Source organism: Ochotona curzoniae, unplaced genomic scaffold (genome assembly GCF_017591425.1).
Source record: "Ochotona curzoniae isolate NIBS_2020 unplaced genomic scaffold, NIBS_Ocur_1.0 contig_1031, whole genome shotgun sequence".
NCBI classification, from domain to species: domain Eukaryota; kingdom Metazoa; phylum Chordata; class Mammalia; order Lagomorpha; family Ochotonidae; genus Ochotona; species Ochotona curzoniae.
The window spans coordinates 265,956-293,797 of record NW_024464927.1 but is presented as its reverse complement, the minus strand read 5'-3'; the positions used below and the strand labels follow the sequence as shown (position 1 = coordinate 293,797).

The 27,842-nt window shown below is 53.5% G+C and overlaps 2 protein-coding genes across 2 annotated transcripts in view; both read left to right on the top strand.

Annotated features, from left to right (window-relative positions):
- Positions 1 to 27,842, top strand: part of LOC121164484 (MRN complex-interacting protein-like) — an 813,414-nt gene that overhangs the window by 558,918 nt on the left and 226,654 nt on the right. The gene's annotated exons all lie outside the window — the stretch shown is intronic.
- LOC121164323 (A disintegrin and metalloproteinase with thrombospondin motifs 2-like) overlaps positions 1 to 27,842 on the top strand; it is a 180,963-nt gene that overhangs the window by 56,705 nt on the left and 96,416 nt on the right. The window contains exon 3 of the mRNA XM_040992462.1: positions 11,126 to 11,288. Coding sequence (XP_040848396.1) covers positions 11,126 to 11,288 — 163 coding nt within the window. The remainder of the gene's footprint in view (positions 1 to 11,125; positions 11,289 to 27,842) is intronic.

Sequence of the window (27,842 nt, the reverse complement as noted above, 5' to 3'; positions counted from 1 at the left end):
CTGATTTTTGTTTTGGGAAATCTGGACTTAGAAGGGGCAGCCGACCGCCTTGGGGCCTGGCAGGGCTGCCCGCCCAGGAGTGGCAGGTGGGCAGGCGGGCTGAGGACGGTCGGCGGTCAGCCTGCCCCGGATACCATGGCGGGCCCTAGAGAATGGAGCAGGAAGGGAAGCCGGATTTTAAGGAAATCAAAGGCAGGCTGGGCGCCAGGCTGTGTGTGTGTGAGAGTGTGTGTGGGAGGCCTGGAGCGGGGGCTCACAACTCCCTGAAGTATGATGGGGAAAGTTCAGGTCTTTTGTACACCATCTCCTCCATGTCTCCTTCCACCCCTGAGGAAGCAGAGACCAGGGGCCAGGAACAACTATCCACACCACTCAGCGGAGGCATGGGCTGTGTCCACCTGTGCACCTGTAGCCTCATTGTTCTATCTTCCTACCACCTGAAGGGCAGCATGGCTTCCATTCTGCTGTGGGCACCACCCAGTCCACTGCTACCTACATGGCCTTGGCTGCCCCGCACTCCATCCCACCCTCACTGAATGTCTGTTAAGGAGTTCCAGGATGATAGGAAGGCTGCAGGCTCACTGCCCACAAAGCAGCCTGCCCTCACTGGACTCATGGTGGACAGTGACCTCTTCCCTGGTCATCACAGGCTCTGGGAGGACAGCCATGTGGGAGGCAGCAGGGCCAAACCCCTGCCAGAACCCTTAGACTAAGGGCTTCTTCTCTAGGCCATGCTGCCCTGGACACAAAGCATTGGGTCTTCTTAGAATCTACCACTTCTCTCAAGTCCCTGTGCCCCACCTTCTGGCAGCTGCACAGACTCAGCCATGGTGTGGTCCAGGGTGCTGTGGGCATGTGGGAAGCCACTCAGTCGGGGTAGAGGTGGGGTTGGTGAAGGTGGCCTGACAGTTCCTGGAGCACCGCCATCCAGTGCAGGGATGGAGAATGCTGGCAAGTAACCTGCCGTGGGGCCATCGAGGTCCTGCTACTGCCCAGAGTTAGAGTGCGACCATGCTGGGAGGAGGGATCCTGATGGCCACCTACTTCCTGAGGCTGTCATTCCTTTCTGGGCCTGTGTTCTTGGCTCTGGGATGTGTTCAAAAGGGAGGGGAGCCCACAGCCAGCACTGGTGGGCTCCTACTCCACAGGAATCACTGTGTTTCTCCTGGCCTGGGCTGAAGTCCACTAAGGGCAAGCAGACCGTGACCTGACCAGGCAAGGCTCTTCTCTCCTGGCTGTCAAACCCACTTCCCTGACCTCAGCTGCCAGCTCTGACTCTGTGGGTGATGGTGGTGGCTAAGGTTGGTCCTGCTGCTTCTCAAATTTGGGTATTTCAGTCCTGACCCCCAGTATCTCAGAAAACAACTATAGTTGGAGTTAGAACCTTTGTAACAATATTTATTTATATATTTGAAAGGCAAAGTTAGAGATAAAGGGAGAGACAGAGGTCCTTGGTTTGCTAGCTTGCCCAAACATTCACAACAGCCAGAACTGGACCAAGGCCAAGGCCAGGAGCCAAGGACAGGTGTCCATGCTCTTGGTCCATCTTGCAGTGCTTTCCCCAGGTACATGAGCAGGGAGCTGGGGAACACAGCTTTTAAAGATGTAACTAAGTTAAGATGAGGTCCCTTATCCATGCAGTTGGTGTCCTTCTTCCATGGGACAAGGACACAGGCACACACACAGAGGACTAACCAGGTGGAGCGCAGGGAGCAGACAGACACCTGTTAGATGACCAGGAAAGATTTCAGAAGAATACTTTACCGACACCTTGCTTGCAGGGGTGCATTGCTGGAACTGGGAAGGCATCAATTCTGGTGGTTACAACCTCCCTCCAGAGCCCCAACCAATGTTCCTTTGCTGTAACTGTGCCAGTAAACTGACTCTCGGTGGTAGGGCCTTGTGTGGGCCTTGGGTCATCTGGGATGAGGCTTGTAGGCCCTGTCTGCTCACCAGGGTGTCTCCTGGAGACCCTGGGATGGTGTGTATGATACTGTCTACAGGTCCTAGGTCCTGTGATGGGAAGTGGCTGGTGACATCTTGGCCCCAGGGTCTTCACATCTTCCTTAAGCCTCCACCCCCAAATACCACGCATGGAGAAAGATGGGTTAGTGGACACTTTGGAACAAGGACGCTTGCTGGCCCAGCCCCCTGGCCATTCTGTGTGGGGTCTGTCTGCCTGCTCACATGTGCTGGTCCCCAGGAAGCAGAAGAGAGGAGGGGCAGTGTGTGTAGGCCTGCAGTGCGCAGGTGCAGCCTGAGTTAGGGGGTGGTGGCTGGTGAGACCTCGAGCCTTCTCCGCTGAGCACCCCTCCACCTCACATCCCAAGGCCACAAGTCTGCCGTGGGAGCTCAGAAGAGCTATCTCGCTTCTGGAGAGTTCAACAAATGTTCCTGCAGCCGGAGCCATTTTTCTTCCATTGCAAAGAGACCGCCCTGTTATTTATGTGAATGTTAATTTGTGGCTGGGGACATTCCCCGACGCAGTCTTCATGCTGAGCAGGACCCAGGAAATGTCAGGCAGAGCAGCTGGCAGGCATGCACGTTGCTTCTTGTGATGGATGGCCCGGCTCGGCGTGGTCTCAGAGTCTGAACCTGACCTGCTGACCCCTCTATGCTGGCCAGGGCATGCAGGCCAGCTCCATTTGCCAGAGGTCTCTCTGATGTTTGCACACTCAGAGGTCAGCATAATAGGGAGATGGACTGGGGGGGGAGGGGCTGAGTTTGGAGCCTTCTGGAATCTCTCAGACAGACAGGCAGGTCCGGTGGAAGCAGTTCTCCAGTGCTGCCTGGTCTGGCGGGAGATGGCCCACCAGCCTTTAGGGAGGCCTCCTGTTGGCATCTACTCATCCCATCCTCTCCGTCTTCCTCTCCCTCTCATCTTGTGCTTTGCCTGCTCCCTCCTTCAAACGAGTTGTCTGATTTGATCTATGCCCTTGGTAAAAAATATCCCAAAGCACAGAAAATGCTAATAAAAAAAAAAAAAAGCTAAACTCAGCCCAAACCTTAACACCATTAACTCTTCATTATGTAAGTCTCCTGGAGCATGAGAATGGCAGTGGTAATGAAATAAGCGCTGTTGACCAGGCCTCTGCCAAGAGCTGTGCACACAACCTCTCCTTTGTCCCTGCCACCTGCTGAGAGGGCAGGGGCTCCAGGGGCCAGAACAGCCACTGTGGGAGTCAGCATGGAGATCTGAAAGATGATGCCCTTTGCTGGGCTATACTGAGCACAGGGCTGCAGCCAGGAGTGCTTCAGGAAGTCTGTGGAAAGTGAAGTGAATGCAGCCACATGCACAACAAGGGATCTCCAAAGAGTTTGTGGGAAACTGTGTTATACAGAAATGTATATGTGTTATGCAGAAATGTACATGGATTTCCAAATGTTTTTGCACTAAAATCTGCTCTTTAATTTCATGTTCTATATAAACTTTGTTGGGGCTTGAAGCTCAGCCTGCCTTCCTCAATAACCTAGAAGCAAGTGGATCTATTTGTTAATTAAGGAGTTGAAAAGTCTGTTATGCCTTGACATAAACTTGCAATTTTTGATTTTCAGAATGACCATTGACATTCATTGAGATGACAGATTTGCTTACTTTTTAAAAAAGGCTTATTTATTTGTTTATTGCAAAGTCAGATATACAGAGAGGAGGAGAAATAGAGAGGAAGATCTTACGTCCGATGATTCACTTCCCAGGTGACCGCAATGGCCGGCGCTGCGCCGATCTAAAGCCAGGAGCCAGGAACTTCCTCCAGGTCTCCCACACGGGTGCAAGATCGCAAAGCTTCGGGCAGTCCTCAACTGCTCCCCCAGGCCACAAGCAGGGAGCTGGATGGGAAGTGGAGCAGCTGGGATTAGAACCGGTGCCCATATGGGATCCCGGTGCATTCAAGGCGAGTACATTAGCTGCTAGGCCACGCTGCCAGGCCCAGATTTGCTTACTTTTACTTCTATCATTGGATTTGTGCTTTTTTTTTAAGTGTGATTTGTTCCACTGACCACCTAGTCTTCCACATTTATTACATGATATGTCTTCAGTCCTTGGGGAGGTTCATACGGTTTTACTAACCCAGTGTTCTTAAGTGTGTCTCTTGGCACAAGTCACTATTAACATGCAAAAGACTGAAGTGGGGTCCCTTCCTCACACCACACAGAGAAATGACCTTGAGTGGATCAAAGAGCTGCATGTTAGAGCCGAAATCATGAAACTCTTAAAAAGTGTAGGAGTCAGTTTCTGCTATCTGAGGTTAGAGTCTTAGATATGACATCAAGAGCAAATGTGGCAACATGCAACCAAAGATAAGCTGAACCTGATGAAATCCTTCATTGCCTCAGTGGACACTGCCAGAAAGTGGAAGGCAACTCCTAGAATTAGCAAATGAGGGACTTGGGTCCAGAATACATAAACAGCCCTTGAAACTCAGTGGAAGAAAAATCACCCACTTCAGGTGGGCAAAGACTCTGACTAAGCATGTTTCTGATATGAGAAATAAATGGCCAATGACAGCAAACAGCTGATGGGAGAGCTGTTGGTATTCTTACCTGTCATGGAGTGTAAATCAAAGCACAGTGAGGTACCAGGTCACATCTTCCAGAATGACTAGATGGAAACCCAGAAGAGAGTAAGTGTTGGTGAAGATAAGCAGAAATTGAACCGTCACACATGAAGACATGTAAAATGGAGTGGCCGCTCTGGAATGCAGCCTGATCCAAAAATCCCACCTCAAGAGCAATAAGGCCATCCATCCACACAAAATCTTACCAAAAAAAGATGTTCATAGCATTATTTGTAGCTGTCAGCAAGTAAACAGCTTAAATATCCATCAGCCAACCAACTGATAAGTGATGTGTGCGTGTGTATTGAATGGAATATTATTGAACTGTGAAGAAGAAATGAAATGCCAATCTGTGCTACAGTTTGGATGCATACTAAATATACACTGAGTAAAGTCAGAAACAGAAGGTTGTGTCCTGTCTCATTTCTTGGGAGTGTCTGGAATAGGTAAGTCACACATAGGCAGACGTAGAGGAGGGGATGCTTGGGGCTGGGGAGTGGAAATGAAGCAGAGGTGGGAGGTGATGTGTGTGGCGTTTCTTTGGGGGATGATGAAATAGTCTAAAGTCTATGGTGCTTCTGCTTGAATTGTACACTTTAATTTGTGCATTGTGTGGCACATGGACTATAGCTCCAGAAAGCTGGTATATATTTATTAAAAACATTGAATAACATAGTAGAGATAAAATTCCCTTTAAAATTGTGTTTGTAAAAGTTTTTCAAGATTTCTCCTTCCGGGCCCGATGGCATGGCCTAGCAGCTAAAGTCCTCGCCTTGAACATGCACCGGGATTCCATATGGGCGCCGGTTCTAATCCCGGTAGCTCCACTTCCCATCCAGCTCCCTGCTTGTGGCCTGGGGGAAAGCAGTCGAGGAACGGCCCAAAGCTTTGGGACCCTGTACTCGTGTGGGATACCCGGAAGAGGTTCCTGGCTCCTGGCTTCGGATTGGCATAGCATCGGCCATTGCGCTTACTTGGGGAGTGAATCATCGGACGTAAGATCTTCCTCTCTATTTCTCCTCCTCTCTGTATATCTGACTTTCCAATAAATAAATAAATCTTTAAAAAAAATTCTCCTTCTATATTAAAAACAACGTATTTTTAATCTGCTTGAAAATGGGAAAGACTGAGCAAAAGAGAGCTCTTCCATCTGCTGAGTCACTTCCCAAGTGGTTCTGATGTCCGGGGTTGCGCCAGGCCAATGCTAAGAGCCCATAGTTTAATCTGGGTCTCCCACAAGAGTAGCAAGGATCCAAGAGCTTGAACTGTTATCTTCTGCCTTTCAGGGCACATTGGTAGGAAGCTGGATCAGAAGTGGAGCAGCTGGGTCTTGAACCAAGAACTCCAAGATGGAATGACTTAGCATGCAGCACATCAGCATTCACCCATTCTCTTTAGGTCAAGGGGAGTCTCTGTTTGCTCACATGTCTTTCACACCTGCCTAAAACCCATCTCTGTGTTACAACTGAGAAGCCAATACTCAGGCTCAGAATCTTAACAGACAAAAGTACTGAGCTGAAATTAAAGTCAGCAGAGGCAGAGTTGAGGATGGATTGAAGGGAATGCTGTGGTTCTGTGGTCTCAGTGCCAGCCCACGGCAGGGAAGCAGGCCTGTCTCGAGCTGGCAGCTTCCCTTCTCTGCACCCCCATGCTCTCTGTAAGTGAAGGACCCATCTTGCGGACAGTTAGGGGAGTCTGAATAAGCCCCATATTTGAAAGCCCCCTGTGTGACACCCAGTGTAGCATGGGGACTCAAGCTTAGCAGTGTCTTGGCTGTCACACATTTGTTGGGAGAAGACCGGAGTTGGTAGGTGCCCCAGAGGAGGACAGGGCACTGGCCTTGAAGCTCCAAAGGAAGTCCAGACTCATGGGGCCTCTCAGGGACAGAGAGGGCTGCTGTGTCCCCCAGAAGGCCTGTCATGCCAGGAGACAGCCATGGCCTTTGTCTTGTGAACAGAGGTGGCCCTCTCGTGGGCGGCAGGGATGGGGGATATCAATTGGTCTGCCTGATGGTCTCTTCCCTCTGGAGCTCCTGTTGGTTCCATCAGAATTACAAAAGGATAAATCACGCCCAAGCCACAGGTCAGTGGTCAGCTCTTTGAAGAAGCAGGAACTGGGGGCTGCAGAGGGGACAAGATTGATTCCCTGCAGGTGGCACTGAGTGACCTGTAACCCCCATCCAGCCAGCCAAATCTCAAGGTTCATTGCCAAAAGGGGAGACAGGGAGAGGGGCTGCCACTCTCTGAATAGTTTCAGGAATGAGTGCCCTGCTAGATGCCAGCATGCTGGGGCATTCCTGTGACAAGTGCACACCGTGCTGTTTCTTGGGTAAGGTGAGGTTAGGGAGTAGCAGGGGCTGACTCTGATGCTGCCTTGTCCTCTGTTGAAGTTGAGGGCTCTTGAGTTGACATCAACTTCTATTTTTCCTTCTTCAACCTTAATTTTAACCGACATCTGACCATCTGGGCTGGATGTGGCCACCACAAGCAGGTTGAGTGGCAGACCTGACCTTGGTCACACATGCACAAGAGGGCCTGCTGGCATAGGGCAATCTGCGGCATTCATGGAAGCAGCCCGTGAAGATGGCTAGCTGGTGCCTGTCCTGTGGAAACAAAGAGCAAAGCCCATGTGCATTCCGAGTAATGGTTGGGAGCAGTTCAATCCCAGGAATCTAAGGGATTTTTAACTTTTAGCTTCCATTTCTAGGGTCTTCCCCACCCTAGAAAACAGCTAGGGAGCAGCCACAGAGGTGGGAAGAGGAAGGTGTGCATTTTCTGCTTCACAAGCTCTAATTTGATGACCAACGAGCTATGGTGGCACCCTAGGGTGGGGACAGAGGCCTGCCTGGGATCCTCCCTTCTTCCCGCAGTGGGGAGATGATGGCTGGATTTGGCAGACAGTGCAAGCCATCCATCGAGAGAGAGGGGAATTGCGGTGCGAGCCAAGTCAGAGGGGTCAGATTGTCTGCAGGACACCGGCTGGACAGATGGAGGCCTGAACAGTCCAAGCATGTCACACTTGTGCTGCAGCAGGGATTTCCTGATTTTTTGGGGGGTGGGGATAGTGTTCTGATTCTGATGGATAAAAGTTACATGTAAAAACAGATATGCTTGTCAGGTGCAGGGAAGAACTCAGCAAAGTGCACTCACATTTTAGGCTTTGTTTTCTTGTTTCTTGTTTTCTTCTGGGAAGAGGGCAGTTCAAAGTTTTGAAGACAGGTAGTCACTAGAGACACAGTGGTCTGCTACTAGTCTTGTTCTGGCCAGCTGTTGGTCTTGGAGCAGAAGCTGTTGGAGTTCAGTAGTAAGTTTGGGTCTTGAGATAGCCAGCCATAGGTCTTACAACAGGCCTGTATGTGCCTTCAGCCACCATTAGCCATAAGCAACATGTGGGTGCTAGTGTTGGCTGTGCCAGCCACCTTTCATCGAAGGATACAGTCACTTAGAGGGTTTGGTGTTCTTGAGGAGGCCAAGGAATCTGGCTTCAAGCTCCTGAGTTATCTCGGCATGCCCTTTAGCCGGGCACTTGGGAGAGTCTCCTGTTAGGTGGCTTCAAGTCAAGGCAGTGTTGAGTGGATGCAGCATCCTCAGATCACCTTGGCCCAAGGACCTCCCTCTTAGGAGGCCAGCAGGAAGGATTAGGAAGACTCCACACTGTCCCCTGGGGCCACCCCCACCAGAGCGAGGGGTAGCCTTCACTGAGGCAGCCTTGGCCTTGCTGCACTGCCCCCATCCCTGAATGGCGCTATTGAGTAAAGGTTCCTCCAGAAGAGGGGGCTGCCCTGCTGGCCCCTGTTGCCCTACTGTACTGCCCCATCAGAGCTGTCCCTTGCAAGGAGGCCTGGGTTCTGATTGTGAGCTCCTGTGCCTGTTTATAGGCCTTCTGCCCCAGGGTTCCCTGTCCCTGTTTGCAAAACAAGCAGGCTGAATCTTGGGTTGTGGAGCAGCTAGGATGTGGCCCTGATTCTGAATAGGTTCTAGGTTCATGAGTGCTGCATGACCCTGCAAGGGGAGGATGGCCAGTCCCACTTACATCTGAGGAATTGCAGGCCTGGGAGCTTTGATACATAATCCAAGTCCCTAGGCCAGAAAAAAGGGGGTACCAGACCCCAGACAGCTTACCCACTGCCAACCTGCTGGAGTTCATTCCCATGCTTCCTCCAACTAGATCTACTAATGGATGGGTTTGAGATGGCACATCCCCCCTCAAAGCACACTCATCTGTCCAAGATACGCAGGACAGCAGAGTAGATCAGGAAACTCCTCCCAGTTGCGCACGCCCACAGTGTGCATGGGGACTGCATGTCCTGCTCCCTTCCCATCTGTTAGTGTCTCTCTGGGGGATGCGCCCAGCTCTCGGGGCAAGGGTAGGGGCGGTGGAGGTCAATCCATTCACTCATCCTGCAAGCATTGGCTGACTCCTCACCAGGCCTGGCTGGACTGGGACTCCGGGATGAGTCATAACTGCGGGGGTGTGCAGGGTTCCCACCAGCCCCTCCCCCTGTGGCTCCCCCATGACCTCATTCCCCTCATTCCTGCTGCCTTTACTCAGCCTCCTGGGCTGAGTGAGTCTCACGCCCAGGGTGTCTTTGAGGGTCTGCTGCGTGTCCCGGCTTCCACCACCACCTTCTTGTCACCCACCGAGGTATTTTCTATGGCTGTTTCAACAGAGGACTGAAATAAGCACCACCTGGCTGGGGAGAGAATGCACTGCACACCTCTCGCTATTCCCTGGGGCCCCACCAGTCTGCTTCTGAGGTCACAGCTCTCTTCTTTTAGTGTGATGCCTGTCTTTTTGATGCCATTGCCTTGGCAGCTGCCCTGGTGATCAGGGTCATCTCCCCAACCCTGGAGCTTCTACTGAGTGCACCTGCCAATACCTCTATCTCCCTTGAGGCTTTCTTCACCGCCCAACAGGGATTGAGATGGATGACCTTTGAAGGGGTGGGACTAGGATTTTAGCCAGCCTCAGACCAGGACACCCTGTCTGCCACCTGAATTAGACCTGCCCTGGCTTCCTGCTGATGGGATGTCCCTGGGCTCATCCTGGGCCCTGTCTCCTGGGCTCCTGCAGTCCCACCCATCTCCCCACTATCCATTCTCACTATGGCCACCAGCTGGTGCCAAACAGAGGCAGGTGATGGCATTCCCTGCCCAGGAGCCTTGCACACTGCCTACTGGCCTCCCCCTGGGTCTCTGCCTGTTTGATGATTGGCCTCTTGGTCCTTTGCTCTTCATGTTGCCATACATGCAACTGGTGAACTTCATCCCTCAGCCTGGGTCCCTTCTGCCAAGCACACCACCCTCTCCTGGCTCTGGACCTGGCCATTGCCAAGGGCTAGGATAGGTTTTGAGTGGACAGAGCACTTGAGATATACTCAGTCCCCATGCTATGCCCTGTGTTGCCTTGGGCCCTGTACCCCCACTAGCTCCTACTTGCTCCCCATGCTGTTCCTTCCTGCGGGTTGTTTGAGATCCCCAGGAGCAGATCAACTCTCTCCGGGCACTGGCTGAGCCAGAGTGTGCCAAGCTGAGGTGCCAGTGTTGGCAGGGCATGCTGGGGGTCACCAAAAAAGGGAGCAGCCCTCTCCATACTGCAGCCTTTCCTCTTCCTGTGCAAGCCAGGAAGAGCATGTGAGAAGCCAGGGACATTGGACAGGGGTTACCAGCTGGAGGACATGACTCTGATCAGATGGGGTCCCTGACGAGAAGGGTCCATGGCTAGTACTAGCTAAACTGGAGTGTCCCACAAGCAGCAGCAGATACATCAGCTTCCCTAGTTTTTCTGGAGGATGTAGAAATCTGATCCCTGGTATAGCATCCCCTGAGCAGCTCCTCGTGCCTTTGCACCCCCACCCCCGCCCTGTGAGTACTGACTGGTGTACAGGGTGCAGGGTTTGTTGAATCTGGATGGATCCAGTGAGGAGTTTACAGCAAGGGACAGCCATGACCAGTCTTGGGGTGGGGAGCTGTAGCAGTGGGTTAGTGGCTTGCAGCTCCTTGGTGGGTGACTGATGTGTTGGAAGGGATTGATGGTGGCAGGGCCACCAGTGTGTCTGAGGCTGAGGCTGCTGGGCGGTGTGCAGCCAGCTGCAGTCAGGCCTGTGTTTTCCAAGGAGAGCCGCAATCACATTCCTGGAATCAGAACTCTTGCCCACATGGAGCATGTCTCTGGGCGGATACAGCCCTCCCACCACTGGTCATCTTGACCTTGCTCTTGGAAGTGGAGTTCCCGGGGGTGGGGCTGGCCCCTGGCCTACTGCTGAATGTGAATTCCTTTTGGTTGTTCTTTGGATTTTGTCAGCTGAGAGTGTCTTTTTTGTAAGGAGAGTATGTTATGGTATAGGGTGGGGCTGAGCCAGTGGCAGCAGCTCTGGGCTGGCTCCCGGCTCCAGCTGCTGGAAGTGGAGCCCAGGCAAGGGAGAGAAATCTAGGGGCACCTGACTACCCTCCTGCCAGCCCATGGTTCAAGCTGAGCTCTAGCCACCACACTGGGTAGCACTGCCCTCTGGGGCCCTCTGTAGTATGTACATGCTGAGAACTTGAACACCTTCCCCTTTGCCCCTGCAGGCTGGTCTGATTCGCATGGAAGAGGAGGAGTTCTTCATCGAGCCCCTGGAGAAGGGGTTGGCGGCGCAGGAGGCTGAGCAGGGCCGTGTACATGTGGTGTATCGCCGACCGCCCACTCCCAGGCCGCTGCCTCTTGGGACGACACCACAGGCCCTGGACACAGGTGAGGCCACTGGTGGTGAGTGGGCTGTATGGAAGCTACAGGGTCTCTCCCCTTGGCTGTCTTGACATTGTACCCTGGGTGAAGGCAGGCTCCCTGGGTGGGAGGATTCAGGCACTCGCTGAAGCTCTGAGGGTCAGCCATGAGCCACTGCCTCATGGAGCACATGGCACAGAGTAGGGTGCTGGTCTGGGGATCCCTGATGTACGAACTGAAGGTTACCCGAGGGACCACTTTGCTGCCAGGGGCTAGCAAGTGCGGAGGAGCGAGGGAGGCCCAGACCAGGCCTGCACCTTTGGCTCGAGGCCACACCTCTGCTGGATTCTAACAGGCCCTTTCACCTGCTGTGGTCCCAGCACTTGGCTGGCCCCTGGAGGATGAGGACTCCCAAGTGCTCCTTGTAGATTCTGCCAGGGGGATGTGCTGATGGCAGCTCCTGAAGTGCTGATTTGCACAGCTTGCTCCCAACCAAAGTGTCCCCAGCAAGGCTGGGAGAGCGACTGGGTAGTCAGGCCTGTGTCAGCCTACACCTCCCCAGTGCTCTTTGGAAGCCAGGGTGGGAGGCTGACCATAGCCCTGAAGCTTGCAGTTCCCAGGGTCTCCTGACTTGTGCCTGAGCTCTCAGCCTCTGGCTCCAGGGCTCCTGGTTGGGAGAGCTGCACAGGGGGTGGTGGCCTCCATAGACCTGGGGTGGTGGTACCCAGACAGGTGCATCTGCCTGTTCATGGCTGGATCACCCACGAGCACTGCACCGTGCTGAGATGCCCTCATCCCTCCAGGGTGGCCCTGCTCATCTGTTTCAGATCCCTGTACTCCCTGCCTTGGAGCATCATTTGAATGTAGCCTGACAGGGCTCCATTCTCAAGTCCAGAAGCCCAGGGTGGCAAGATGTACCTGCCACGGCCCCTCCACTCCCAGCCCCAGCCTGTGTCTCTGCTGCTTCATGCCTGCCTCTTTCTGCAGTGAGCTGGACAAGGAGTGTCCTTGGCAGGCAGGAGTGAATGGGGCATCACTTACTGGTGGGTGCCCTTCGTCAAGTTTAGGCCTCTGCTTACCCACCTGTCCAATGGGCTTAGAAAGTCCTGTCACTTGGAGGGCCCAGATGGAGGCATCTTCTGCTGAGTGCTAGCTATTTCTGGGCCAGGGTGATGCCAAGGACCTCTGTTCAGGCAGGGCGGGGGAACTTGCACAGCGGAGCTGGCCAAGTGCCCTCGGCTGCGCCTGCGATCCCAGGCTCCATATGGTACTGCTCTTAGCATAGCCACTCTTCCCCTGTGACTGACTGCCTGGCCCGGTTTGCTGGCCTTCTGCTCGTATTCTGGTGTCTTCTGCTGAACGCTTTCCCTCCACCCCCCATTCCTACAAGTCCAGTCCACACATCTCTAATACAAGCGCTAAATTCTGAACCTGGAGAAGGCATCCCAACTCTGAAGATACCCAGAAACCAGTGGCCTTGGCAGGTGCAGGGTGAGAGCAGCTGCACAGGTCAGGGGTGAGGCTGGCCTGGAGGAGGGTGGGCTTGGAAGGAGCTGAGCCCATCCTGGCTGGGCTGTGAGCCCAGGGCCTCCCACTGGGATCTCAGGCTGTGGGTGTGCGTGTGGCCCTGGCCCAGGTGCCTCTGTCTGGTGTTAGAATGACCCGGCGAAGGTGAGTTCTGTCCTCAAAGTGTGTGTCCCTCTGGAAGTGCCTGCTTGTTCCCACGTGGCTCAGCACTGAGGTCAGGTCCATGACTGGAGGGGATCCAGACCCAGTTTGAGTTGGGCTGGGCTCAGCTGAGGGCCTGGGGTGAACTCGGAAGGTGCCAGCAGCCTGGGCTTGGTCTAGGCCCAGATTGGAAGCTGAGCAGTGTATCACAGCCATGTCCTGTGCTGGGCATAGCAAGGGGACAGAATTTGCTGGGTCTGGGACCCAAGGACATCAGGGCAAGGATTTTCTCTGGCTGAAGCAGGCAGGCGGGAGGCACTGGCTGAAACTCCTCCAAGGCAACTTCTGCAAGTGGTTTTGTTGTGGTGGGTGGTGGTGATGGGACCCTGAACAAGGGTAGGCACTTGTCGTGACTTTCCACATACACTCCAGCCAGCTGGCCCCCAAGGCCCTCATGGGTTCTCCATGGATTGCTGAGGACATTGTATTGTGTTCCCTGAGGAGCCAGTAGCTGCCTGGGTAGTCCCAAGGCTCACGGAGTCTCAGAGAATCATTGGCTCTCAACAGAGAAGATCAAGGTTTTCATGTATTTATGCAGACCTAAACGAGGGCTGGCTGCAGGTGCACCAGGCAGCCTAGTACACGATGGTGCTGCCTTCAGCTCTGGTGCGGGGTTTGGGCAGGCCAGGGGCTCAAGAAGGCAAAGGGACACTTCCTTGCTTCACTGGCCATGCTGGGGACCTGAGAGCCAAGGACCCGAGACAGAGCTCTGAGACCAGAGATCAGTCTTCTGGGGAAAAGTGATGGAATTGTCTTCCAGGTCTCCCTCTGGTGACGTGCCCTGCAGCCAGCCCTGTGCCCAGAGATGTTACATGAATAGGATGCAGTGTGCCAGCAGCTCCCATGGAATATGTGTGCATACTTGTGTGTGTGCATGTGTGTGTGCCAGCACATGCTCATACAAGAACATAAACAGGACCCAACTCTGACTTCTCTCCTAGCTTTCATGCCTCGTCCCTTCCTGAGATTTTGGAGTAATGTGGGATGGAGAGTACCCCTTTCACTGACCATACCTGAGGAATTCTGTTTGTCTCCTCTGACTGTTATAAATGTGACTTACACAGCTGGAGCTTATGGGCTCAGGTTCTGGAGACTCCCAAACCAGTGAGACCTGGCTAAAACCAGGTACAGCAGGACTGCCCTATCACCTGTCCAGGGGGAAGCTGCTCCTGGCCTCATCCTGTGCCAGGGTATACCTACATTCCCTGGTTGGTAGCCATGCCACTGCAGTCTCTGCCTTTGTGGTCACAGTGCCTCTGTCTCTTCCTTGTTTCCTTCCTCTATGAGTTACTAATTTATTTACTTGAAAGTCAGTGTGACACATAGCAATAGAGATCTTCTATCCTTTGGTTCGCTCCCCAAACAGCCACAAGAGCCAGGGCTGGTCCAGGTGGAAGCCAGAGTTCAGGAACTCCATCTGGGCCTGCTACATGGATGGTAGGCAGTGAAGTACTTGGACTGTTTTCTGCTGCTGTCCCAGACACATTAGCAAGGAGCTGGATCAGAAGTGGAGCCACTCTAACTGGCACTCCCATATGGGATGCTAGTGCCTCCATTGATTTTGTCTGTGCTGGTCCTGCCCTTAAAAGGACTCATTGGGATAACCTAGGATGATCTTTTACCCAGAGACCCCTAATCTAATCACATCTACAAAGATCTTTGATTTTTGCCTCATGGACATCCCCTGTAAGGCTGACTATGGCAAAGGACAGGAAGTATCTCCGTGAGGTATTCAAGGAGAGGAGGAACTGCCTCTAGCCTCAGCCAGGCAGGTGGCACACACCCACCCAACAAGGCTGGGCCAGGTAGTGAAGGGTTGCCCCCACCCAGCCTGCAAGCAGGGAAAAGCCAGCCTTGCTATTGCCTTGGAGATTCCAAGTGGTGAGCTGGGAGTATGGCCTTTCAAGCTCACAGCGCCATCTGCAGGGAGTCCTGCAGCCATCCTAAGACAAGGCAAACTCAGCGGTCAGCCTGGGCAGACAGGCAGTGGTGATAAGGATGGAGGGAAGAGGATGTGGTGCCCACCCCTTCCCAGGCTCCTAGATCCCACCTTTCATTGTCAGATGGGTGATGCAGAACACGTATCTGCCAAGAAGCAGGCAACAGCACAGGATGGCAGCTCTGGTTCCAAGCAGACATGAGACCTCTCTCCTTGGTTTACATTACCTTGAACTGTTGGAGACGTGTGTCTAGGGCAGCTGGTCTCTCAGCCAAAGAATGTGCACATGAACCCTCCTGGGTGTAAAGCATGGTTCTGAGTTCCCACAAAACACCGTGTAGACCCAAAGCACATCATGTCCCTGGCTAGCCACTTATATTCCTTGCCCTCCTCCTCGGGTTGCACTCCCCAGGTGTCTCCTGGACACAACTATGGAGAGGAGGTAACTCCTATCCCATGGCCCTGCTGCTTGGGCTGGCCTGCTCAGGAACCCCACTGTGCCTGCTGCCCCAGGGCTGAAAAAAGAAAAGAAGTCAGACAACTGTGCTAGTGACCTTGGCCAGTGCCAAAGCCTCTGCCTGCTGCTGTCAGGCTGCACTGTCCTCCCTGACGGGCTGGGGAGGCATACCACTTTGGGAGCCACTGTGCCCTTCTGCTGTGCCCGCCACTGCCAAGGCCAGTCTGCAGGGGGCAGGGAGGGAGAGACTGGGGCACCTCCAGGTGGCTAAGTCTCCACTTGATGACCCACTGCCAACCCTTTCTTACCGGGCTGGGAAGTCTCTTCCTGCCACCCCCGCTGCCCTGTAACTATAGCCTTGAGCCTGGCAGGAATCCGCTGGCTGCCTTCCTGAGAGCTTGTTGGAGGCTTGCTGAGCTGGGAGCTGGCTGGGGTGGAGTGTGGAGTTGGGGACTTAGTGGGGGCTACAGCCTGGAATGACCCAGGGTGGCCACCTGGCCCCAAGGATCTTTCAGAAGGGACTGTGGCCATCTCTCTTATCTTCCTGAGACAGCTTGGATCAATCGTTAGAAGCAGGGTGGCTTAAGACAAGCACCCCCTTGGGGGCTGGAACGAGAGTGCTCCCTCTGCTCCTGTCCCTCACCCCTCTCTGCTTTTGGAATCTTCTGTCCTTTGGCTATGGCCATCTTATTGTGATCTTTGCCTCTGTGGTCACCTCCCTGCCTCAGTTGCTGGTCTTCCTCGGCCCCTCTGCTGGGGGCTCGTCATGGCGAACACTTTCACCCATGTTTGCAAAGTCTCCTTGGCCATGTGAGGCTGCACTTTGGGGGTTTAGGGAGTGCATCTGTAGGGGGTGTGGTCTGAGCTGAGTCTGCAGCGTGAGCTCTGTGTGCAGGTGCTCTCCGTACATCCGGCTCGGGGACTCCGTGCTGACCACAGAGCCCTCTTGCAGGGCAGCCCCCCATCTTTCACATGTGGACTTGGCCAGGGCTGTGTTTCAGTTGGCTGTGGCCAGCTCCCCATGCTATACCTTGCTGGCTGCTTTGTCCTTGGGGCCCCATTCTTCCCCTTTATTCCACCTCCGAGTTCTCCCCGTGGCCGGGCACCCAAAGGAAACCCAAGGAAAAGCCCTGATTGTGAAACCCAAGGCAGCTGGCCTGGTGCCTGGAGGCATGTTTCTGAGCTGAGCACACCCTTGGCAGAGGCTGCAGGCGGCTTTCCTCTCCTGTTGTGGCCCGGGCCCTGGGATGGCTGTCGGAGATGCCAGGGGTGCTGATGTGGCTCTACGCCAGAAAGGGGGACTGGGCACCACGGGGATGGCTGGGCCTGCTTGTTATTTGACACCTGGAGTTGTCTGGGGTCAGGCTTGGGAAGAGTTGTGGGCCACTTGGGAAGCATCCAGCTCCCTGGTCTGGACTGCTCATGGCTCCACTTAGGTGCCTTGTCCTGTGTGAGTACCTCCTACAAATGGGGCAACTGCTTGCAGCCAAGACCCAGGCTGCAGTGGAGCCACGAGGAGGCTAGTGCTGACACCTGCCCCACTGCCTCAGGTCATCAGTCCTGCCCCTGGGGCTCAGGACTGCAGCTCCACCTGCTCCAGCCACCAGCTCTTCCCCATATGGCCCTGACCACGGCTAAGCCCTGGAATTGTTTTGCCCTCTCTTCTCTGCCACAGACAATGTGATCTGTTGCCTGCCTGCCTTATCTATTTATGTCATGAATTTTCCCCCAGAGACCTTGCTGGGAGTTCCAGGGTGAAGTTATGGTCTGTTTGCAGCCACACCTGGGGCATTGTAAAGGGACCTTGTACATTAGCACAACCCCGGCAGGCTGCTGTGTGCAGACACCCACTTGTGGCAGGGATGCACCATTTCCCAGGGTGACTTGTGTGCCTATGACCCATGTGTCTGAGCTGAAGCAGCTGGGCCTGCTGGAGGCTCCCTCCATGGGTGGCTGTGACATGGTGGTCCCTCTGGAACTTGGGTGGGCATGCCCGGTCCCTGCCAGTACTGCAGAGGGGGAGGGAAGCAGCTGCAAGGACATAGGTGGGGATAGAAAGCTCTGTCACAGAAGTGGTGCAGGCAGCCCTGGCTCAGAGCCCGGCCTGGAGCCTAAAGTCCAATTTTGGCTGGTGTCTAGCAGCCAGAGCCTCTGACCACAGACCCCACTTCCTCTCTCAGAATTCTCAGCAGGTCGGCAAAGTCCACTGCAGCCGGCCCTGAGCCTGAACTGTTTTGTCTCAAAATTTCCAATTTTCCTTGACCCATTTCTCTTTGAAATTAATCCCAAGTAGCGCTGTGCTCTTGGCCCTGCAGGAACACTGAGCTGGGAAAAGGTCAAGCAATTAGGTGGCACTATGGCTTCTGCCTCTCGCCCTCCTCCTCCCAGGCCTGCCTCGTCTCCTGTTCCCTCTCCTGTGCTCACACAGTCATGCATACCTGGAGACCACAGACTGGGTTCCAAATTCAGGGTGTCCCTCCTGAGTTCCTGCTGTGGCCCCCTGGGACACCTGGCCCAGGCCATGGGAGCATTCTCTTCATTCATTCATTACACCTTCTTAGTGTGTGCCCAGTATGTGACTGTAGCAGCTGAGCCCTCTAACTGGAGGTCAGCAGGATGTCAATGGGCAGAGGCATGCAAAGCGGAGATGGACAAGGAATGAGGAAGGCAAGGAGACACTCCAAGTCTGGGGTGGCAATGGCTGCATATGCAGTGGAAAGAATGGGAGAGCAAGCCTCAGCATTGCAGGTAGAGGGAACAGTGTGTGTAGGAGCCCCGAGGCTGGGGTCATCTCCCTGTGGTCCGAGGGTGAAGTGTGGAAGCCGGGTTGAGGGCCTGACCTGTGATGCCACAGCATACCCCCTTTCGCTGCTCCAGGAGGTGCTAGCCACAGACCCAGACTTCTGGTTTGTGGGGTTTATGGGCCAAGGTGAGCAGGCTGTGGGGTGTGTTGGCAACCATGGGGTGACTGTGCTGTACCATGTGTGGACCTGCATGCCCTTTTGGCAGGCCAGGTCCTCTTTCCCCAGCCTGGCGTTTGGGGGAAGGCACTGACAGTGGAAACTGGGGCTTAACCCATGTGGGGTGGGGAGCATGCTGCTGCCTAGCCCTTGAGGTGTGTAGGGACATGTGGTACTGACAGTCATGCCCACGCAATGACTGTCCCCTCTCCCGGTGCAGCTGTTCTTGGAATTTGGTTGTGTTCCCAGTCCTGTCTCGGTGACTGTGTACCTGTTGCCGACCCTGCAGGGTGGTGGCCTAGGCCATCCTGTGTGCTCTACAGTTCTGGCTCTCAGCAGCTGTCAAGGACTCCTTGCTACTGCTGGGTGGCTGGATGCATTATGCACTGCAGGTGCTTAGCAAACTCGCCTGGTTCCCATCATGGCCCCCGGCTCCTCTGCACCTGCTCACCCATCCTTATGCAGGGCTGGGGGCTTTGCTATGGACTGTTTGCCCCCGCCAGAGAGAGAGGCTGTGTGGCTCTGAGCTTGCATTTGTGCTGCTTTGATCGCGACACGGAGAATTGATCTTCCTTGTGTCCAATGCCTTTGTGCATCCACTCTGCCACTTAGGTCCTTTGCCTGTCTCTCTGGCATCTCCCACGCTGGGGTATGCCTTTGATCTCTGAGATGTCAGCAGTCTGTCTTGTTGGACACAGGACTTTCCCCCAGGCTACAGTTCCCCTTTGTGTTACTGTTTTGTAAGCATTTCTTGCACCAAATCCCAGTTTCCTGAAGTGGGTCCATGCATGATTCTCTCTCTCTCTTTCTCTGTCTGTCTGTCTCTCTCTCTCTCTGCCATTACCTGCTGCAAGGTAGGCCCACGATGTGCACAGGTCATCTAATCCACATAGCAGTCCTGGAAGCAGATAGGAAAGCCGAGACCCCAGAGGACCTGCTGTCCAAGTTGCAGGGAGGGAAGACTTGCACAGCTGTGTTGAGCATCCACCTGTACTAACACTGGGGTTCCTGCTGTCGTTGTACCCAGCTTACAGATGAGCTGCCTGTAGCTACACAGTTGGTAAGCTGTAGGAGTCCTATTGAGGCTGGCTCATGGGACTCCTGTGTGAGAAAAGGAACAGACTGAAACCAGAGCTGCTAGTACCTGATGTGCCTGCCCAGAGCCTGGGGTGCAACACCCAAGAGTCTCAGACACCCTCTTCAAGCACCCTCTGGGTTCCTTCTCCAATATGTAAACTGAGGCCTTGCAAGGGGACGGTTTGGGTCTATCTCAGGTCTCCCCACTGGCTTGGGGAGAGCCCTCTGCTGGCAGTGGACTTCCCAGTGTGTTAAGGAGTTTCTGGTATACAGCTGCTGCCTAAATCTCCATGAAAAAGAGGTGAAGCACATGGCTGCCCAGTGAGCCCAGCCACAGTCCTCGGTCCAGGAGCAGCTGTCGCTCCCTGTGGGCTGTTGCGCCACCACCTGTGCTCCTGATGTACACACTCTTCTGGGGCCGGTGGGACACTATGTGCTGGTGGCAGTGGCAGGCCTTTCCCTGGGGCTGTTTCCTGGCCCCCATGCAGGGCGGGCTTTGTAGACACAGAGAGACCTCTGCTTGCTTGCTTGCAGATTCTGCTATAATCCCGCTGCTGAGCCCAACTCCCTCTTTGCACAAAGGGTCCTTGCATTTTCCCTTTGTGCTGGGCCCTCAGCTGTTCTGCTCATTACCCTTCCTCCTGGAATTCTGGCTCCTTGGAGCTGTGATTCAGACCCCAAGGTTAAGGATACCAGATGGGTGATGCACAATGGCTCAGACTGGAAAGGCCCAGCAGAAGCCGGCTCTTTCCCTCCAGGCCTGAGAGGCACTGCTGATGTCTGGTGTCTAACTTTTGTCTGGAAATGCCTGCTGTGAGCATGCCAAGGACTCTGGATTTTGGTGACAGGCCAGGCCTTTGGAGGCGAGCCCCAGAGGCTGCAGTATAGTGCTTCTCTGCCTCTGCCCTGGGGAATCTGCGAAAATGGGGCCCCACCAGCCCCCAGTGTGCTATGGCTACTGTTCCCCAAGGAGCCTTGCGGAAGCTGTAGCCCTGATTCACTTACTCATTATCCATGACAGGCTCTGGACACAGGACCAGCTGGGGCCCAGTGGGCTCTGGGCAGATTCAGGCAGCCCCTGGCCTCCTGTTGCCCTCAGCTCATAACTCAGGCCACAAATACCTGCACAGCTTGCATTTGCAGGGAAGTGCCTTGGAGGAGCCCCACAGGAACTGGGTGTTGGGAGAGAGCTGAGGTGGGGGGCCGGTGACTGTGACTCCCCAGAAGAGGAAAGCGGTGAGGGCAGTGAGGGCCCTCAGATGGAGAGGACTTGGCTTCCTTAGGGATCTGGCAGGAAGAGCCCATGACAGGGGTCCTGTGTCCTGCTGCACACGGTATGGCCCGGTTTTCGTGGACGAGGTAGACAACTGCAGGGGTAGAGGCTGCTGTGTGCTGGACCAGGGTGACTATGGGCATGGAGTGGCTCTCTTAGTGACCAGAGGGAATAGAGCAGCGAGCATGCACTCCTCTGTGGTTAGAGGGACCCCATGCTTAGGGAACAGAACCCCCTTTTCCATTGGGAAGCACCACAGGTCAGGGAAGAGCACTGCCCAGTTCTCCACAGAGGCCATGCTTCCAGAATTCTCCTCCCTTTCTGGAAAGGCCCATGTGCCCCCTCTAGTGCTCACTGGACACCTGTTTGAGTACATCTGCAGATGCCCAGCTGGAAGAAACCCCGCCCTGCCTTCCAGGCTTTCTTTGGCTTGCAGCAGAGCCTCTCTGGTCTGTGCCACAGGGACCTGTGTTCACCCTCTTTGTCCCAAGCCTTTTAGCAATATACGTGGCAGAGGTGGGGTCCAAGGCTGGGTACCAGGCTTGGAGGAGGAGCCAACGGACTTGGTGGCTGTCAGGCCATGAAGTAAGGGGGACCAAGGGCTCAGGTAAGGCAAGCTTATCTGGCCAGGATTAATAAGTAAGAAGAAAGACCCTGGGCTGCCTGAGCTGCCTAGGCCAGAGGCACAAACCACCAGTGTGGGTTGTGGTGGTGGGGCAATGGGAGGAGGAGGGTTGGGCTTAGTCTCAGTTGACCCAAAGTGAAATGAACTTCCTTCTGGTCAGGGACTTGGGCTAAAAGTGAGGGCCTGGTCGCCTATGCCGCCTAAGCACCCAGCCTGGAGCCACAGCCAAGGGCAGCCTCAGTTGTAGTGTGTGCAGAGGATCTGGGGACTTGAGTCCCTGCCCCTAGACTCAGGAGGGGCAGAGCTGTGTGACACAGACCTCTGGGAAGGTCAGAATCCCTGAGGTTAGGAGCTCATGTCCCGTTAGCGTTTCCTAGGGCAGGAAGCAGGGAGAGGTCACACATACACAAAGAGTGCAGGTGTCAGATGGGAGCAGTGGTGACTGCTGGCCAGGTGGTACAGGCACAACAGGCTGGCTGGGGGAGGCACAGTTACAACTGGATGTGGAGTCAGTTGATTGCAGGAGAACCTCTGGTGTTTTTCAGAAGAGCTGGAATTGGAGATTTTATGTAAAACCTCTTTGTTTGCAAAGCTTGGCAGTGTGTTCAGTGTTTCTTGAAGCTGTGGAGGGGCCAGAGCTGGTGTCAGTGTTGTGGAGGGAGACATTGTTTGGTGGCTGCGGTGCCAGGGACCTTCACTTTGGCCCGTGGCACTCAGGCGGCAGCTCAGCTGGACCTCTTGGCCAGGACTGGAGCTGTCTCAGTGTTGAAACGGACTTCAGAGGGATTTTTATTTTCATTTCGGGAACGGCGTAAGAGACTGTCCAGCAGTTCAGTTTCCGTGAGGAGCGATCTGGGCCGCTGTTTGTCTTGGAGGCTAGCACCAAGGCCATCTGTGGACCATTAGTGGAGGGCAGCTGGGGTGGCTCCAGCCAGAACCAACTGGAGTTTGGGGTGCCCAACTGCTGGGGTGCCTGCTGGCTTGGACCGGCCTCCAGCTCCACTTGGAAATGACTCCTAGCCTATGGCAGCCTCTGGGGAATCCGTGGCTGGGAGGAACAGAGCCTGTGGTAGCAATTGTATGCCTAACATTGTCAAGGCCCCTGCAACATGGGGTTGATTCCAGTCCTATCCAAAATGCCCCTCTTCCTCTGTGTATGTGTTTGTGTGTGTGTGTGTGTGTGTGTGTGTGTGTGTGTGTGTGTGTGTGTGTGTGTTTGGTGGTCACTGAACCATGCTCTCCTATTCTGGGCAACATCCCAGGAGCCACTTACATACTTGGTGTTGGTTACAACCAGAATAAAACTGGGCTTGGATTTAGCCTACGGCCTTTAACTAGGAATGGCTGTGGGGTCTTCATGCCAAGAAGAGGCATGCCCTGTAGGGACCACATTGAATCACATAAAGCTTCAGTTCCATAATTTAGAAATGCTCTTTGTTTCCATTTTACTTGAAAGAGGTGCGAGAGAGAAAGAGAGAGATCTTCCATCCCCTGGTTCACTCCTCAAATGCCTGCAACAACTGGAGACTGGGCCAGGCTGAAGCCAGGACCTAGGAATTCCCTCCACATCTCCGAAGCAGGTGACAGGAGCCCAAGCCTTCAAAACATTATCTGCTGTGTCTCAAGATGTGCATTAACAGGAAACTGGATCAGAAACAATCACTGGACTTGAACCAGACCTTCCTGCCTGGGATGCGGGGTTTCCAAGCAGCAACCCAGCTGATGCAGCAGATGCCAGCCCGTTTTCTGGCTTGTTGGACTAAGGCCTGCCTAGCCCTATCTTTGTGGCTCACAGACTTTGTCCTTATAGTCCTCTTGCCCCCAACATGTTTTACTTGGCCCAACCACAGTGCTTTGAAGAACTTTGTGCAGGAGGTGTTACCTTAAACATTTTCCATTTTTTCCAAGATCAGAAGTCTTGAAAACCATGAAGAAGTTCCCACAAAATTGAGTAGGTGGCACTGAGCTTTTTGCTGCTCCTCTCCCAACTCTTTCAGGTCCACCACTCATTCTGATCACGCACATGGATAATGGAGCTTATAATTCCTGGGAAAAGGTTGGCTTTGGTTGCTAATTAAATGTGCACAAAGTCTTTTCTCTCACACACACATGCACATATGCATGCTTGTGCGCAGAGTAGGCACACTCATGCTGGGATGGAGCATGCCTTTTGCTGAGCTGCATTCCTAGAGACCCTGTATGTGTCAGACCCATCTCTGGACAAGTCCTGCTCCCTATGGGTCTTTGTCAAGGTCATGGGCTCTCCAACTCCTTGATGGGGAGAAAGGATTGCTGAGCCAGCAGTGGGAGCCAGGCTGCAGGAGGCACTAGGGACCAGAGAAGGGAACCGGTGGGTGACTACAGCCAGTTGCCTGGCTCCATCATGACTGTGTAGAGGCTCCCAGCAGGAGCACAAGTGACGGACAACACCATGCCACTCTCAACATAGCAGCCTGGTTCCAGCCCTGCTTCTGTTCCCCATGTTTAAAGATGGCAGGCCTGGAGGGAGAGAGGGGTGCAGGTGGTGACTGAGTCCACTTCCTGCCTGTCTGAATTTCTCATATCAATGTGATTATATCAGTACATGGTTTGCCTCCCATTCCCTCTTCGGTTTCTAGATAGAGCAAACAGGCCAGGGCCTGAGATGAGAGAATCCTGGTTTCTGTAAGTAAAAACAGGATGAAATAATTGCTTGTGGGGCCAACTTTGCAGGTAATTGCCAGAGATGGGACCAGTGGTTTGATTTCATTTTTTCTATTCTGTTAGGTAGTTCATAAGGAAAGGAGGTTTCTGTAGCATAAAAGTCCAAGGTTGGGGAGGGCCTCAGGGCAGGTAGTAACACAAGGAGGAGTGTGAGTGCAAAAAGGGGGGTGGGGAATCACAGGCATAACAGGAAGCTAGGGACCAGGGAAGAGCCAATCTCCCTCTTCTAGAACGATCTCATGAGAACGGACCAGGAACCCATGAGAGCTGCACTAATTCCTTCCAATGTAGGGCATGATGACCCCAATGATCTGATGACTTCCCATGGGCCCTGCCTCTTAAAGGTCCCACAACCTCAAAATTGCCACCCCAAGGACCAGCCCTCTAGCACACAAAACTCCAAGCCCATCTAAAGCAGAGTACCAACTTCCAGGTCCTTCTGACTGGCTCAGGGGGCAAAGAAAGAATGGCCAGGACAGGTGCAGGCTGCAGGGAGCTTGTGTACCTGTCTGCTCTCATTATTGATACAGAGATGGGGTTAGGTGGGCCACATGGCTGTGTATCTCCATAGCAGGCTACAGCATGTGTTTAGGGAGGCCAGGGTGTTAAAGTGGGGACTGTGGAAAAAAGAAAATTCTAGTCGTTGCCCTGATTTAGGGGTGGCTCCTTTCAGCTCCTCTCCTGGCACAGAGCTGACACTGGGGTGGCAGTGGCCATCAGCCCCCATGGCATGTAACCGGGGCCTCTACTCACCAGTGCACCAGCCAGGAGCTGCTGGAACCACATGGGACCTAGCAGCACAGATCTTCACTTCCCACCCAGCTAGGATGAACTGCAACCAAATTCTGACTCGGTATGTGCATGACCCTGAGGTCGCAGGAAAACAAAAGGGAAATTGAAATAATGAATACAATGGTACGAACCATTCCAAGTAATCAATAATCCGTGTCAGTGGGCTTAACTCCCCAACTACAAGACAGAAACCGTAACCCAAACTGCAACTGTAGCCTCTGTCCAGGGAGAGGTAAGGAAAGATGCTGGTGCCAAGTGGGAACCACTAAGTCCAGGCAACCAGAGGCCAGCCATCACACGACATCAATGTCAGCTCCAGTTGTCTTGGAGACAGGCGATGTTGCAGGGGGAAGGTGGGTCACTGCTTAATGAGAAAATTCATTTCCCCATACCCACACTGCTGTTCCAAAGGAGCATCCATTTTGCAGAGCAGCCAGCATGTACTGGCCATGCACTTTGATAGGAATGGGCATATCTCTCATTATCTTGGGAAGATTTCTGCCATTCTTTCCAATTAATATTGGGTTAAGCAGCCAAAAGGAAAAAAAAAAATCAGTGGAGATAAGGAAGTTCTGATAGCACATGTAACAAGCTAGATTTCGTGAACAAAGATGCGTCTTGTTTTGGCAGAGAGAGGTTACCCATTTTCCTCCATTGTGTTTGCAGCGCTTATAAAAAGTCATCAATCAAGTGCAAAATTCACGAACACTTGGAGCACAGCCAGGATACAAGGCCTGTACCCACCCACCAGGCCTCTTAGGTTCAGAAATTAATAACCCCCCAAATAAATGTTCTTGTTTCTTGGAAATTAAAAAGAAATATCTTAAATAATTAATGAGTCAAAGCAGAAATAACAGTGGAACTTTAAAAATACTTGTAATAAAAGTACTAAATATGAAAACTGGGATAGAAATATATGTTGGAAAGAGGGGGGAAAGCTGTGTATTAAAGAGATCCATTTCCAGCATGGGAAGTAGGTAGGGATCGGGGTGTCTATGGAGCAGAAAAGCAGAGAAGAGGGTATAGCATGGGCTGAGAGGCAGCCAGATGACAGCTGTGGCCATTGGCAGGTGCAGGGTCCGACCAGCCAGGTCTTCCGGTTTTTCGAGAGATGTTTCTGAATTTTCTAAGTCTTCTGTAGCTGTGGGGAGTACCTGTGTAGAATGAGTTCTGGCCCAGAGGCCCCCCCTTGTGACCTGCCCCATATCCATGCACATATGGCAGTGGGAGGGGTCTGTCCCCTGGGATTCCACCAGAGATGACATAGGTGGCTCAGTCAGAGTGGCTGTGCTGGGACTAGGGTACCTGTGAAGTGGGGCCGGCATTGCCAGGCCCTATGCCTTGGGACCCTGGAGCTGCCTCTGCACACAGCGCCCCCGCCATGCACTGTTTCCATTTTGGTAGAGTCTCAGGCTGTGGTCTATTGCTGATCACACAATGCCTCAAACTGGGTACACTGCAAAGCAAGTGGTGGGCTCCAGCTGACAGTTCTGGTCTGAGGTCAAGGAGTCACACGTGGTGATGGCTTTTGGTTGGCATGGTCTGAGGAGGTAATGGCATCATATGGTGAGGGGCAGGGACCACGTGTGTACCCTCTGGTTTCTCTCTCCCTTCGTGTAAAACCACTGGGATTGGTCATATAGATCTCTTTCCCATCCCCTCATAATTTTTATCTAATCCTGGTCGTGGGCCAGAAGCCCCTATCTCTCCATGCCAGATAGGTTGTTCCCACCCCCTTCAAATGGGCCTTGTGATAATTGTTTAATCTTACAAGGAATGATCAGACTCTTTCCAACATGTCTGGGCATCATATTGCCAGGGCTGATGACATCCTGGTAGCACCAGGCCAAGGCTGGTGAGTATTGGAAGAACAGCACAGTACCCAAGAATCCATCTTTTCCCTTTAAAAAAGAATAGATTGAGTTATCCAAAAGACAGCATGGTAGAGAGAACTTTCATCTGCTGCTTCATATAGTCTAAGCACTTGGGCCATCCTCTGCTGCTTTCCCAGGCACATTAACAGGAAGCTGGATTGGAAGTGGAGCAGTTAGGACTTGAAGCTGCACTCCAATATGGGATGCCAGTGTCATAAGTGGTAGCTTAACTCCTTGTGCCACCATGCTAGACTCTCTCCTGTTCTTGCTTACAAAAGCCAGGATTCTTGGCCCGGCGTGGTGGCGCAAGTGGTTAAAGGTCCTCGCCTTGCACGCCCGGGATCCCATATGGGCGCCGGTTCTAATCCCAGCAGCCCCGCTTCCCTTCCAGCTCCCTGCCTGTGGCCTGGGAAAGCAGTCGAGGATGGCCCAAAGCTTTGGGAACCTGCACCCGCGTGGGAGACCCGGAAGAGGCTCCTGGCTTCGGATTGGCATAGTATCGGCCCGTTGCGCTCACTTGGGGAGTGAATCATCGGACGGAAGATCTTCCTCTCTTTCTCTCCTCTCTGTATATCCGCCTTTCCAATGAAAAAAATAATAAAAATAAATCTTAAAAAAAAAAAATCCTACTTCTTTCAAAAAAAAAAAAAAAACCAGGATTCTCTCATCTCAGGCCCTGGCCTGTTAGCTCTATCTAGAAAGTGGAGAGGGAATAGGAGGACTCTGAGCTTCACTTCTTGTGACTGAGAGTAATTTCTGCATTGAGCCTGTGCTAAAGTGGCTCTCCCTCCAGCAGAAATACAATTGCTGAAGCATCTCTGGCCTCAAAGTACCACCCTTGCCTGGGATGCCTCAGTTCTACTTCTGGGACTGTGTGGATGTCATTTCCACAGACGTTGTTTCCCAGTTTGGGTAAGAAATGGAAGGCACAGAGCTGAAGCCATTGAGCAGGGGTGTCACCCGGATTGGAACCCAGGCTGAACCTGGGCCTACCTGCTAGAGTAGCTACAGGTGTGAACTGAGCACCTGAAAGCATGAGTGAGCCCATGGAGGCAAGGGAGCCTGTGCAGCAGGGGCCAGTCCTCTAGACCTTTGTGGTCAGGGACTCTGACTTTCTCTTGTCCAGTGTTTTGGCGAAGGTTCCACTGGCAGA